At 44.5% G+C, this 15,512-nt stretch overlaps 1 protein-coding gene across 1 annotated transcript in view; it reads right to left on the bottom strand.

Annotated features, from left to right (window-relative positions):
• Window positions 1–15,512, bottom strand: part of ECHDC1 (ethylmalonyl-CoA decarboxylase 1) — a 66,586-nt gene that overhangs the window by 36,906 nt on the left and 14,168 nt on the right. Inside the window, exon 3 of the mRNA XM_006029885.3 lies at window positions 5,396–5,538. Within this exon, the coding sequence (XP_006029947.1) occupies window positions 5,396–5,538 (143 nt within the window). The remainder of the gene's footprint in view (window positions 1–5,395; window positions 5,539–15,512) is intronic.

Here is a 15,512-nt window from a genome sequence, read left to right as displayed (position 1 = left end):
TGGCTGGAACCACACATAGCCCATAAGGCTAGGGTGCCCCTACAGCACCCATTGCAGAACGGGACCCACAAGGGGTCCGGAAGTCCACAGGGTCAGATATTGCAACAGACCATGTTCAAGAAGACGTAAGGCAGCCTCCCATACATTTAATCTCCATCAAAGACGTGGCAGACGAGAAGTGAGGGTGCCCTTTGGGCCAACTTGGCATGGGAAGGGGGCCTTGAGGAGATCACGGCCCTCTTGCAAGACCCTGCGCCATGACAGTAAGCATTCAGTTTTCAGTATAAATGTTTGCCTTTTGAAAACCAGAACATTTTAGCAAGATAAAATTTTTCACTGTACATTTGTTTTCAGCCAAAACCATTTCAACTGAAAAATTCTGACCTCTTTTTCTGCCCCCTCTTTTATCAACTTGCAAAATCTATTCACAGATTTGTGTGCATCTATAACAAATGTGTTAGTGCTGACTCAAAAAATTATAAAACAGTGCCAAAAGTCTTGTAGCAATTTGTGGGGACAAGAGCAAGGAAAACCCAACTGGTGGGTAACAGAACAGATTTTAGCCTCAGGTCTCCACGTAAAACAATTTTAAAGTGATGAACAAACAACTCCCTTTTGCTTATATAAGTATATTTATAATCTGTGTTTCTAGTTAAAAGTATCAGCATCTTTCCATCTGCATGTCAGCAGGTAAAATGACAGGCAAGTGAAGTTCTTTTTCCATTACACTATCAATGTGCCTTAACTGGTAACTGGAAGAACCATCTGCTAAAATAAAGTGAGCATGTCACCATACTCGTCCATTTGTTTGTGGGCTCTGAAGAGCAAGAGGCAAGAACATTTCTCTGTACAAGCCAAGTGGCACTTTAGTACTTAAGGGCTGATGTTCAGGCAGTGCAAACTGCATAGCTCCAACTAAGTCAGAGGATCTGCCTCATTCATCCCTCTTAAAAGTTGAAGACTGTCTTTCACAATCAGCATGGCATTAATCAAAAAGATTCCAGTTTTTTATTCCAGGTCTGATCTACCTCCACAGAAGTCAGTCTCAACACACATTCTCAGTGTATGCAATAACAAGCCCTATTTGATCATGCCCAACATTTTCATATAAAAAGAAAAAAAAAAGCCTCAAAACTCCCAGAGGAACTCATGTAACAATATTCACATTCAGATACCAGTGCTGCAATTTGTATGCTGTAATTATCAGCAAACAGCCAAACTGATTCTCCAGTGGGAGCTTTGTTTCATTGTATCACAACTCAGTGGTGTTTCTGCATTCAAATGGCCATCTTAACACACACACTATTTCATGCTGAAAGTCAAAATAGAAATTTGAGATTAATGCTGCAATGAACCAGCTCAATAAACACCGCTATGATTCAGCAGACAAATACATGGTCTTCCTACTGGGTACTTTTCAGAATCTCTCACAGGTGGTAGAGAGATTAATGGATCTCATATAGAAAAAGTACAAGAGAAAAATAACTACCCCAAGAAAGAAGAAAAATCTTGTTTCAAGCCCTGGCCAATACATATTTACAGGATTTTCTGATGCAGTATTTTAGAAGGGAAAAAAGTAAGTTACCTGACAATTTTTACCAAAATAAGAAATGTGTTCATTAGCGATTACTAGAACAATCAGCTGCAGTGCCATCTTCAGAGTAAGGGGAAAAACTAATTAAAGTGTAGAAAGTAAGCAGAAATAGAGAAGGGAACTATTTGTGGATACAAAGATCAGCCTGCTTGCTAGGAGAATAAAGCCCCAATCACAAAGTAAAACGCAAAGCTGTATAGATGGTGTCAGAACATTACTCCTCCTGTCAAAACCAATGAGCTTAGTTTATAGTTGGTGAGAGCCAGCTTTTCACTGATTGCCACCAAATGGTTGGTACTATACTGATAGCCCACATACTAAGCTGCTTTATGGCTTCTTGAGAGGGAAGAAAGGTATAGGTCTCCTGTATGCCCCATTCCTTTCACCTGGCCCCTTCTGGTCCACCAAAGAGCAAGGGTCTGTTCCACCATAGACCAAGTCACAGAAAAATGAATCCTGAATTCTATTTATCAAAAAAAGTCTTTGTATTGAACATGTCACAGAGAATATATCACAGGCACTCACACAGGAAGAACAGGGACTGTATCTGTCCAAGGCTACCAGTTTTTCTTTCATGTGAGAAGTGACTCTACAGGCCAAGGGAAGTGAAAGAGCCACTAGAGGGCATGAACATCCTTACATTGTCTTTGCTGTTGGTTGTAGCCATTTGGTCCAACACAGTTGGTTTAATAAAAGAAATCTCATCTACCCAAAGGACCTTGCCTGCTTTAAACTGTCTTGGCCTTCATTCTTTTGAATCAGAGAAAACAGGCAAAATGTGTGTTGAATTTACAAAACAACTCATTGTATAGCTGTTTTTCCAGTAACTGCAAAAAAAACCCTCCAAAAAAACCTCTAAATTAAACTAAACCAAACTAAACAAAACAAAGCCATGGATTAAAAAGTACCAGCCCAAACACAGTTTTTCCATGAGGAAACAAACAAAACATCCCACACCACCTAAAAACCTAACATTTTAATCTCTGTCAAAACAGAGCTCTCTCACCTGAGATGAGTAGATTTCTGCAAGGCTGAATAAAATAACTGTTATGCCTTATTCTATAAAGTTTTATTGCTGATACAGATATTAAATCTTTGTACATGAATGGTTCAGCAATTGGCAAATATTAATAAGCTTCTCTCTTCCAGAGAATTATTTTGAACCCTCCTAAGATCATTAGACCAAAAGTGCATATAAAATGAGTAGATGTAGATGTTCTTAGATCAGTATTTATGGCTATTATTATTTTTAATACCTGTGTGAGATCTGGCTGCTTCTTAAAAAATTAATTCTCTGAGCAATATTATATACATTTCCACATTTCCATATACATTTCTATTCCTCCCAGTAGGTAAGTAAGTAAGTAAGGAGTCCTTTACTTCAGCCCTCTTTCCACTTCAGTGGCTTCGTGCAATTTGTATAAACATACTGACACAGTGCTGAATATCAAAGAGAGCTTATATCAAAATAGAAATACCATCAAGAATGATCTAATACGATATTCAAACAAAAAAAGCTTAGTTTGCAAATTAGGAAGAACAATTTGACCCAAATTTTGTCTGAAAAAATTCAGTTACTATTTGCTTGTTAGAAAAATACTAGGTTGCTGCTCACTCAGGTCTAAGCTTCTAGTGATCTCTGATTTCAAGAGGTTAAAAAGACATCAGATTTAAGGCGTTTCTAATTAATCCAAGTTAAAACCTGTGACAAAAGAAGAGTCTGTCCCAGGAAAAAGTGTCAGCACATTTTGTCTCGCATGCTTCACAGATATTTCAGGTGGGACAATGGGCTTGTATGTCTGTAGGATTCCAAGAGAAAAGCCTTTCTCTCTTGGGAGAAATGTTTTTACCCAACGTGTCCAACTTCTTCATAGACTATGATATTCAGAAAGTATCAAGTTCCTATCCTCTGGAAAACAGGACCATTCAAAGTGTCTTGAATTAGGTGCCCAAGAAAACCACTTAACACTTTTTGAAAATGCAGGCTCTACTATAGTTTTTATCATCTGTACCTGATGTGACTGAAATCAGGAGTGCTCTGAGATGTAATACCCCATGATTTAAGAAGCTGGTATTTTCATTAAACTCCCTCATGAAATCTTATTTATATGGAAACACCCAGTTCTACTCTCAGAAATAGGGATGTCACACATGTCTTTAAAAATGTAAAATTAAAATAAAACATCTGGTATGCTTCAGTCATCCTCTGGGTCCTCCATTCTGTTTCATCCCGTTAGGTCCTGCCCCTGCATCTCAAGCCCTAAAGAAGTTAATGCAAGTATGTGCATATGCACAAGTCTGTCCATGTGGATTTGACTGCAAAAATCAGAGTCTAAGCTTGTCTTTGGGACAGGGACTGTAGGGACTGTGCCTACTTTTCCAATTTATGCAGGGCTTAGTGCAATGTCAGCAATTAAAAAAATGTCTCCCTGGGCCCGGCGGGGAAAAAAAGTCCATTGATAGCCCACACCCCTGTATAGCCCATACCCATCCATTTTTTTTGTAAAAACACGTATACCCTGTGCGGGCCGGGAGCGGTCCGAGGCCCTCGGGGATTTTTTTTCGCGCGGCGGGCTATGGCCAGCAGCCCGGACATGCCGGGTTGGGGAAGGCAGGCGGCACGCTAGAATTAGGCACGGATGCTTAGCGGTTGATTTAAGATTATTTTACTTACACCGAAGATGGTCGCAGTGCAGGCAGGAAAACTTGCTTGAGTTGCAGTTACAGACAGAAAAGAAGAGAGGCGGACTAGAGTTCCTTCCAGTGAACCTTCTAGCCCATCCGGTTGAAGGCTCTAAACCGCGAGCCCGTCGTGTCAACTGAAGAAAGTAACTCAAAGCAAAGAGCTCTGAATACACTCACACGAAGTTTGCTAGGCTCCGTGGAACTTGCGCGCAGGGAAGGGTACGTCGAGGGATCAGGCGGTGACGGGGAGAGGCGAGAGGCTGATCAGACCCCTATAGCCTTCTTGAGGTATACACTGGGTTCGATAGGCTCCGCAGCGCTTAAAGATCTTCACAAGATGTAAAGCCCTCCTCCTCCTCCAGATGGTTGTGGAGTCCTCCCTTGCGGGGTTCTCCTCAGAGTTCTGCAACTTGGGTGGAAACCACTCAAGCCTCTTATACAGCTAGCAGGCCAATCGCTAGCCGCCACGTGGGAATAATTTAGAACTGGCCAATAGTGGGACACAAATCCGCATACGAATGGCGGGAACTCCTTGCACCGTGCATTTCTCTTTTGCAACCTAGAAATGCACCCTGCAAAGAAAGCTACGAGTGGCGGGAAATAATTTAGCAGTGCCGAAGCACACACAAACAAAAATCACACCCTTGGGTTGTGACATACCCCATGGGATATATGCGCAAAAATACGGTAATATTTTTGGTAACAGCACTCTTCCCTCCGCTCCTTCTATCTGTGGTACTTTGATTATAAATGGATTATGTAAAGAACGATTATCCTTAATGGCTATTAAACAAAAAAACAATTTCATTCAGGTCTTTTTAAAATTGTTACTTCATAATGGTGACATACCATTATGAAGTAACATATGATTTCAGGCCCTTCTTGAAGGGCCTGAAATCATATTTTTGAAAGGAAAAGAACAAGTAGAAAGAATATGTACTTAACATTCTGAATTATAAATAAATTATGTCACCACTGGAGTAATTATTTCTGAAATGCAAGCAGCGTATTCTACATTACGAGACAAAAAGGAGAATACAAAAAATACAAATAATTACAACAAAAATATTGTGAAGCACCTTTTCCTCCTGGAATGCGAGCTTTATCATTGCTTACCTGCATACTTGATAGTGCCTTGACAACATTCAAATCAGACCCTGAACAAAAAGTATTTTCTGCACCACGGATGATAAGTCCTTTCCCCTCCTTCCAATTTTCCAACTCAGTTACCTTCTCCTGAAGTTCAAGCATCATAGTGCCTGTCACAAAGAGCAAAAAGTACAAGCAGGTCAACAGAGAATCCTTCCATCTTACTATCATGTCCTATATTTATATTTTTCATCAGCAAAAACAGTTTTTATCCTCAGGAAACTAACAAAACAATATGCTTAGGATACATAAAAAAATAAAATGACACCTAAACTAACTGGGCATCTCGACATTACCTTCGTGCCATGTCCAGAACTGCTGCCACAAAAAATGTCCCACTTTAGTGCACACTGACTTCCAAAAAGGAGGTAATGTTGCCACCTTAGATCAGCCCTAACTAAGAGTGCATGAGTAAATATATCTGAGGCAAAGAACCTAAGACCAGGCTCACCTCTCTGCGTTGCCTCATTTTGGGGAATTGCACCATACACATTGACAGTGAATGAGTGAGGCATGCTGCTCAGTGGCATTCTTGAGGGTGGCATGAAGATAAGTGGAAACATTCCCATTGGATCCAAGTTCACAGGACCCCAGTCCACCCAAGCCCTTGAATACATGTTTAACTTTAAGTAGCAGCTTCAGTGAGACAACTTACAAGATTACCAGTCATGGATCTCTGGGTGTAACTCTATAAAAGTCTTAGAACTTGTGCAAAACGTTCATTATTTTGTTAATTTTGCAGTCTAAAATTTTGGTAAGTTGGCTCCTCTTTGTCTGAAATTAACTTGAACAAAAGACCGGGTGTCCCATACAGATCAGTAAACTAAAGGCATTTTTACATGTGCTCCAGGGGTAGAGGCAGGGGCTCCAAGAGATGCTCTAATTAAAGCGCACACAGCATCTCGTGTACCAGCATCCCTGCATGTCAAAATGGCAGCGGGGGCACTTTAACTAAAGCTCATCAAATAAACTTTAGTTAAAGTACCCCGCTGCTATTTGAAGTGATGGGACACAAGATGCAGCAGCTGGCTGGAGCATGCTAATTAGCACGTCCCAGCAGACTCAATTAATCAAGTCTGCTCCAAAATGCTGTAATCGCAGTGCGCCAAAGCAGCCTCCAGGTATGTCTACAGGCACCCTAAATACCTAGGTAGTTGCTTTAATCACAAAAAGAGATGTGGAATATCCTTGTTCAAGCAGTCAACCCCCACCCCTGCCTTGCAAAAAAAAATAAAAAAAATCTTAGCATGTAATTAAATCCACTAGGCACACAAATTTGGTGCTGAAAACTCACTAGATGCCTAAACTTAGGTTTCCACACATACATAGAATAGCCAGGTGCCTTGTTCTACCTAAGCTCTATCATGACCTAGATACAAGGCAGAGTGACACCTATAGTATGCATGCTCAGAGGGCCTAGAACACGGTCTGGCAATTATTTGGGCCCAGTGGCCACATAGGGAGTTTTGATCAGTTGCCGCAGCCCAGGTTTGCACTCCCTGCACATCCCCCTCCCTTTTGCAACAACTCACCAAAACTTCCAATGTGGAATGGGGCAGTGGGCAGGCAGGGAGCAATGTTTGGGAGCAAGACAGGCGGGCAAGGCCTGGATAGTGGAGTGGGGTTGTGGGGAAGCCCCTGTCCTATGGGAGAGGTGTGGGGGGTGAAGGAGGGCACTAGGTCCCAGGAGCCAGCTGGGGGGAGAGGGAAGGAAGGAGGGGGTAAGGGGCACATGCATCAGCTCTCGCAGGCTGTGCAGTCCACAGCTGCCCCCGCAGCACTCCACATGGGGCCAAGCCCTGGTTGCTCGCACCTGGGGTAGCCCACGCTGCATGCAGGCAGAGTGGGTGGAAGACAGCCAGCAGTTGAAGGCAGAGCCCCATGTGCTGGGGCAGGAACAACCTAGCTGAAACTTATCTGCAAGTAATGGTACAGTAGGAGCAGAAGGAGAAGCCACTGGAGGTGAGGTGAGCAGAGGAGCACCTGGGTGGCTGAAGCTGCACGGGGAGCAGCCTTTCTGGAAGCTATACTCACTGGCTAGATCCAGGGCTGGGCTTAGGCTGCCTAAGGCTAGGCTTGGCCCTATGCAGAGTTCCGTGGGGGCACTTGTGAGCTGGATACAATCAACTGATAGGCCGGATCCAGCCTGCAAGCTGTATTTTGCCCACCTCCGATCTAGGACATGCCTCATCCATTCCTAGGGGAAATGCTCCAGTTGCTACACAACTATATAAAAGGTGGGCACTGGCATCAGCAGCACTAATGAGGTGCCTACTCAGAAAAGAATACCAAGCCCAGAATCCCAAACAGATGGAAACACCTAATGTACAGCTTTGACATGCCTACACTCCAGAGAGGAGTGGGAATTTAGATATACATCTAAATCAAGGGTTTTCAACCTTCTTTAGGACCCCCGCCTGCCTGCACATACCCCCTAGGACCAATCCAAGTACCCCCAGTTGACAATCCCTGATCTAAGTTATCCTTACCTATTGGTGAAGTACAGACACTGCCTCAGGAACCTCACTCTCCTCACTGACTGCATAAAAGGAATGTTGGGGCCTAACACCTTGCCACTGAATTACTCTCCTGGGACCCAGCACCTAATTTTAAAATTAAGCATGCTGAAGCCTAAATTGGAGGCACCTATGGGGCCAATCTAAATTCTGCCTGAAGCTACTAACCTGGTTTCACTAGGTTTAAATTGGTATTATTAGCATTGGTTTCCAATGAGAACATTTCAAAGAGGTGCCTATCAGTTTCCAATTAGGGGGTAAAAAGCATGACAACATCCACATAGCCCATTAGCTATTTGCCAATCTAATCTCCCTCCCCTTTCTGTTCCATAAACTGCTTAAACATACAATACACATAATTCCCATGGAATAGAAAGACTATTTGCCATATGCTTAATTTACATAGCAGTTCTTTGCTACAGTTTGTTAACGTTTTTCAACTCTCTAGCATTACAATGCATTTTACATATAATATATGCACATATGACTATGTAAAGGCACCAGGAATCCAAGTATATAATCTTTTTAACAGCACCTTTTTGAAGCACAGAGTATCATTACTAAGTGCTTATGTTTCCTTGCACAATGGGGCACACATCTCTTCAGCACATTTCTGCAACAAATAAAATGGAAGTATGCAAGCTAAAGCCTCTTTCCCCGCATAACTGAGACTCAAACGAATACAACTTCATTTTGTACAATGAATGAAAGTAAGGATCCTTCAGAAAAAAAATAGCATACAAATGTGTAATAAAGACTATACCAAAGGAGCCAAATTAAGACTGCATACAGAAACTTTATTCTGGTATTAAACTGAGTGCATGAGTGAGTATGCATCCTTAATAATTATCTCTTAATGTAACCTTAGTTTTAAAAAAGCAAACTGAGAAAAGAGGAGTTCTACCATGTACCAGAGTTATTATCTATTGATCTATCATAGACCTCCTGACACTTGAGCTAATAGCAGGTGTCAGTAGCTCACAGCAATGGTCTGCATCAGTTATGCAGACTAGGGGTGTAGGACATTTTGCCAGTGGATTTCAGACTTACTGGCAGTTGAGGGGTGGTGCAACTCAGGGACTTGGGTTTCCACTTCCACCTTTGAGGGGAGGCTTCTAATGGGAAGAGACTTTTCTGTTCATTCCTTTCCAAAGTGTGTCCCATTCTACCCATATTCCTCACACCTGTCTCTCCCAGTCTTGTCTCTGTTCAGGGGTGGGCAATTATTTTGGGTGAAGGACCGCTTCATGAATTTTGGTGAGCTTCCGAGAGCTGCATGGGTAGCCCTGCCCCTTGACAGTTGCCCTGTACCCTGGTTGCCACCTTGGGACCAGAAATCCCACCTCTAACCCCTGACCTTTTCCACTGGAAGATTCTCCCCTTGACCCCTGGAAACATTCCTTTGGGGGGGAGGTGGGGTTGCCATCTTAGAACCAGAGAAAAAAACAAATCATATACTGAAAGTCAAACACCTACTCTAACATATTTTAATTTTATTACAAAAAATATTTTTGTCATGATTTGTGTTTGCATACTGTATATAGAGGTGATTGCATAATAACTCAAAAATAAAGTCTTAGTCTTGTATATTGGGGTGTGTACATGGTGGGGTATAGGGGTGTGGGGGGATTGTGAGGGGGTGGCTGTGTGTGGGGGGGCATAGGGCATGTTGGAGGTTGTGTATATGTGGGGGTTGTGGGGGCAGGGTGTGTATATGTGGTATTTGTGGGATGAGGGAGGTTGGGGGTGTGTGGGGACCCCCCTCCACACACTCCTCATGGTGCAGCAGCAAGCAGGGGTGCTCAGGGCGCTCGTGGCCGGTGGCATGTGGTTCTGGCGAGTGGTGCACATTGCAGCAAGGACTACAGTCCCTGCCAGGCCATCTCTATCGCCAGTGCTCCCTGCCATGCACACACAGCCCCCACACTCATGCAGCATGGGAGGGAAGTGCCACATGCTGGAGCTGGCTGCCTTCCTTGCCTCCGGCTGCGCAGATCCCAAGACTCCGCAGCCACTGCCTGCTGGGGCTGCACGCCATGGGGGGAGTGCGTGGGACAGGGGGTCCTCACCCTGCTCACACCCACACCCTGCCCACTTGAACTCTGTGCTACTGCCACCACCATGGCTATGGGCTCCACGCTGCCACCATCTCCCACCCCATGCTCCACACTCCTGCCCAGCTTTAGCCATGCCCCTGGCCTCTGCCACTTCCCTACCTGGTGCCTGGAGCAAGCAGGATGCCAGGGAAGCTGAGCAGGTCCCCCAGGGGCTGTAGCAGTGGCAGCAGCAGCAGCCCGGCCTGGAAGTTGAGTGGTGGCCACGCTGGGCCCTTCCAACCACAGGGTGGGAGTGGGGTGCAATAGGGTACGTTGGCAGATGGTGTGTATTCCTGGGTGCCTCGCTCCCACTGTCATGGGCAGAAGGGCTGGGCGGTGTACAATTTGTTGGTGGACGCCATGGGCCAGATGAAAGCATCTGGCAGGCCAAACCTGGCCCATGGGCCATATTTTGACCACCCCTGCCCTGGCTCCCTACCTCGGTCCTATTTTCCACACTTACACAGTCCTAGTTTCATTGCCTCAACTTTCTCCCCCACTTCTTACTAGTCTCCTCCCAGTCAGAAACAGGCCAGCATCTCCACTGTCGGTCCCACCCCACTACTCTCAGTCCCAATTTCTCTCCTCATCCTTTCAGGATCCAGTCCCAGTTTTGGCCTTCTCTACAAACCTGGCTCCTTGTCCCAATTTTCTCCCCATGTATCCACCCATAGATCAGCTATTACCTTTTCAACATGCCAGCTCAACATCCCCCCTCCTCCTCCTACAAGCTATTAGGTCCAGCAAAAGTATTGTTGAGAACACAGGAAAGTCTCCCTGCTTTCAGTTCAGATGCCTGATCCTATCATCATCCACAGCAATCCAAAAACTGCAATTGTAAAGCAGGTCCTGCTCAGGCCTATTCTAAAGTGCACACACTATGTGAAAGCCTTTGGGGTACAGTATTTAACTGCTAACATTTAAGATGTCTCTACTAAGTATGTGCACATTGCATTTTGATAAAGCCTTATGACATAGCTAGTTTTAGGTGGATTTTCACAGGAACAGAAAAAGACCCAACCCTGACACACAAGCCCTGCTCTGCAACACTTAAAAAGTTCTTGCTCCAAAGCATGGTACTACCAGAATTTGAAGGAAAAGGATATCAGGATATTTTAACTTAGGGAAAATGGCTGTTTTGCCCAACTCTCATCCAATTAAATAGATGAACATTAAAAAAAAATAATCAACCTAATGCAGGCACCCAACATGGAAAGTTTCATTCCAGTTAAGTGGTGTAAGCAAGCAAAAACAGGGACTTATCAAAGGAAGTGTCAGGCAACATTAACAATAAATGGTGTCCATTATTATAATACCTTGTAGTGATAAAATAATTAGATGGTGTATTAAAGTGCCACAATGACTTTTTTTTCAATCAGCTGAATGCCAAAGACTAAATGAATGAGAGTGAATTAATTGTCTTCTTGCCTCCTGGAGTTTTTTCTTCAGGTAAGACGTTGGAATGCTGGAAATGCATTAACTGGCCTCAGGATGAGTGCCTATCCTGAGGGTTGAATATACAGCCATAGGGCTGACAGTCTAGAACACATCATGAATATGAAATTCACTTAAAATAAGTGTAATACGGGATATGTTCCTTACAATGTCTATAATACAAATATATTTCATTAAAAACAAGATAACAGTGGGTGCATCTACACATGCTATTAAGGTGTCTGAATAAATTCTGGTGTGGTTTATGCCAGAGTTTACATACACCCGGTACTGCAGTACACTGAGCCAGGGCAGAGCAGCCCCAGCTGGCAGAAGGCCTTGGAGGTCAGCCTGCCAGCCTAGGGCTGCTCCAAACCAACTCAGCATATTGTGGGGGGTCTGCCTGGCATGAGGGTGCTTTAATGAGGGGCTAGCTGGCAGGCAGCCCCCACTCTGAAGCACCCTTGGGCCCCAGCCAGCCCTGTCAGCATCTACACATGAGTTGCGGCAAAGTAAATAACTCTGTCATTGGATAGTACTTGTGTTTGGTTATACTATCCTACGACGAAGTTAATTAGTTTACTCCATCCCAATAGCACTGCACATATAGACAGTGACGTTTTACTCTGGAGCTAATTAGTAAATGTCTCATGTAGATGTGCCCAGTATAAGTTACAAGCCAACAACTCAAAAGATAAAAAGTAACAGATTTATAGTCACCCATGTAGTCATAATTCTAAATCAATCTAAAGCACTGAATGAAGCAAGGATCCTCTGGAAAAAAGTCCTATGCGATCCTGTAGCTAAATAAATTACCATGCTACACACTCGCAAAAGAACAGATTTAAAGTTGCATAGGCAGCGGTAAACCTTGTACAATTTTTTCATCATTTTCCAGTTCTCTCACCCATCCGTGTAGAAGCATGGGCCCAAATTGAAAGTTTATGCAAGTTCTACTTCTGACATGCTGCCAGAATCTTCCCAATAAAGTGAGAGAAGGGAAATGGCAAGTATGTAAGCATACCTCACATACTGTTCTCATAATCAAACAAGGAGAATATGGTCTAGATCAGTAGTGGCCAACTTTCTGGCCACTTCAAGTGCTATTCTGATCCCTTTCCCTTGCCTGATCTGCTACTCTGCTTCCTGCTCCTGGACTACTCTGCTGCTCTGCTTTCTTCATCCTGTCTTGTGTTCCCTTCCTGATCTGATGCTTTGCTTTCTGTCTTTTGACTTATCTGCTGCTGTGTTGCCTGTCCTCTCCCTAATCTGCTGTATGGCACACACAAGAGGTTTCCATACCACTTGTGGCACTCATGCCATATGTTGGGCACTACTGAAAGGTGCAGGCACAATTACATCTATAATAGGAATAGTAATCCTATAATCATAGAAGCTAGTTCAACTAATTGTGCCTGCACCTTTCAGTAGTGGCCAACTTGTGGCACTCATGCCATATGTTGGCCACTACTGAAAGGTGCAGGCACAATTAGTTAAACTAGCTTCTATGATTCTAGGATTACTATTCCTATTATAGATGTGGGGGCCTGTGTTCAAATCAGCAGGTCCTGACAATCTCTACCCCCAGAGTGCTGAGGGAATTAGCAGAGGTCATTGCGGGACCCCTGGCACAGCTTTATGAGCACTCATGGTGCTCTGGCAAGGTGCCAGAGGACTGGAAAAGGGCCAATGCGGTCCCCATTTTCAAAAAAGGGAGGAAGAAGAATCCAGGAAACTACAGGCTTGTTAGTCTTACCTCGGTCCTAGGGAAGCTCTTTGAGAAAATTATCCAGGAGCACACCTGCGAGGGAGCAGCAAAGGGGATCATGCTTAGGGGCAACCAACATGGATTCATTCAAGGCAGGTCCTGTCAGACCAACATGGTGGCCTTCTACGACCAGCTCACAAAATCCTTGGACGCAGGTGTTGCGGTGGACATAGTCTTTCTGGACTTTAGGAAGGCCTTCGACACTGTCTCTCACCCCATTCTCATTAAGGAATTAGGCGACTGTGGCGTTGATGCCTACACAGTCAGATGGGTTGCAAATTGGCTGGAGGGCCACGCCCAGAGAGGGTGTTGGATGGGTCTTTTTCGACCTGGACGGATGTGGGCAGTGGGATCCCCCAAGGTCCTCGGGCCCGCACTGTTCAATATCTTCATTGGCGATTTGGACGATGGGGTGAAAAGCACCTTGTTCAAGTTCACAGATGACACTGAGATGTGGGGATAAGTGAGCATGCTAGAAGAGAGGGACAGGCTACAACTAGATATGGACAGGTTACAGAGGTGGGCGGATGAGAATAGGATGGGTTTCAATATGGACAAGTGCAAGGTATTGCACCTGGGGAGGAAGAACCAGCAGCATACCTACAGGCTGGGGAACTAACTTCTTGTCAGCACAGAGGCGGAAAAAGTTCTTGGAGTCATTATTGACTCCAAGATGAACATGGGCCGCCAATGTGGGGACGCACTCAAGAAGGCTAACCGCACCTTGTCATGCATCCACCCATCGGCCCATCCACCTGCATCATGAGCAGGTCCAAGGAGTTGATCTTCCCCTTCTATGCGACACTGGTCAGGCCACAGTTGGAGTACTGCATCCAGTTCTGGGCGCCGCACTTCAGGAGGGATGTGGACAACATCGAGAGGGTCCAGAGGAGGGCCACTCACATGATCAGGGGACATCAGGGTAGGCCCTACGAGTGGAGGCTATGGGATCTGAACCTGCTCAGCCTCCACAAGAGAAGGCTGAGGGGGGATCTGGTGGCCATCTACAAACTGGCCAAGGAGGACCAGCAGGCAATGGGAGAGTCCCTGTTCCCCTGAGCCCTACCAGGAGTAACAAGGAATAACGGCCATAAGTTGACTGAGAGTAGATTCAGGCTTGATATCAGGAGGCACTACTTCACAGTCAGAGCGGCTAGGAGTTCAAACCAACTTCCAAGGGAAGTGGTGCTTGCTCCTACCCCGGGGGTCTTCAAAAGGAAGCTGGATAATCACCTAGCCGGGGTCATTTGACCTCAATATTCTTTCCTGCCATGGCAGGGGGTTGGACTTGATGATCTACTTAGGTCCCTTCCGACCCTACCAACTATGAAACTATGACCTGAGAAAAAGGTTGATCAAGGTTACATAGGAAGTCAAGGACAAAGATTACAACCACAGATGACTATATCAGGGTGCAGGGCCCAGGGCAAATTGCGCCAGTGGGGGTGGGGAATGGGGGTGAGCAGCCGGATTCAAAGCCGACCTGGCTCTGTGGGGCCGCCCAAAGTGCGGGGCCCGGGGCAGTCACCCAGATTCATGCCGCTCCAGGGATAGCCCTGATTACAACAAACCCAGGAGTTCTAGCTCCAAGTTCCATGTTCTGTCTAAAAGAGCATCATTACTAAGATGTCCTATTTTAAAAACATATTTTAAATGATACCATAGATACACAATTAGCCATTCTCACATGCATGTTGAGTCAATGAATGCTGTAGATATTGACTGATATAGCTTGAAGTTTTTTTTTATAAGTCCAAGCCTGAAAATTTCTTTTTAGTTTCTTTTAGAGGTATACGCTACATTTAAGTTGTCTGACTGGAATAGATAAATAGACAAACCATAAGGACATCAGAAAACTTAAGATGATTCTAACTGAACTGAAACTAGAACTGTGAGGGGAAGATTTCCCTGTCCTACAAAACATTCTGCAATTTCATTTTTTTTCCTATTCCTCATAAGCAAAAATTCAAGATCTTTTGGGCTAGGGACAAAAGTTACACATAAACCGGTTTAAGTGATCAGAAACTGGTTTAAACCTGTAACATCATAGAAGTTTAGTGCATATAAACCAGTTTCAAAATGGCTGAAACTGGTTTAATATAAACCTGGTTGAATGCAGTATCAGACTTAACTGATTTCCGTCAAACCGGTTTATGAAACTTCTGTCCCAGACCCCTTCCTGGTTCAAGTTAAATCATGGTCCGCCAGCACTCTAGCATTTCGCAGCTCTGGGCTGGGCTGTTCTGTCTGCTCCAGGGAATAGGGCTGAC

The sequence above is a fragment of the Alligator sinensis genome, unplaced genomic scaffold (assembly GCF_000455745.1).
Source record: "Alligator sinensis unplaced genomic scaffold, ASM45574v1 scaffold96_1, whole genome shotgun sequence".
NCBI lineage: Eukaryota > Metazoa > Chordata > Crocodylia > Alligatoridae > Alligator > Alligator sinensis.
The sequence above is the reverse complement of the archived record's forward strand: the minus strand, read 5'-3'. Positions and strand labels throughout refer to the sequence as shown.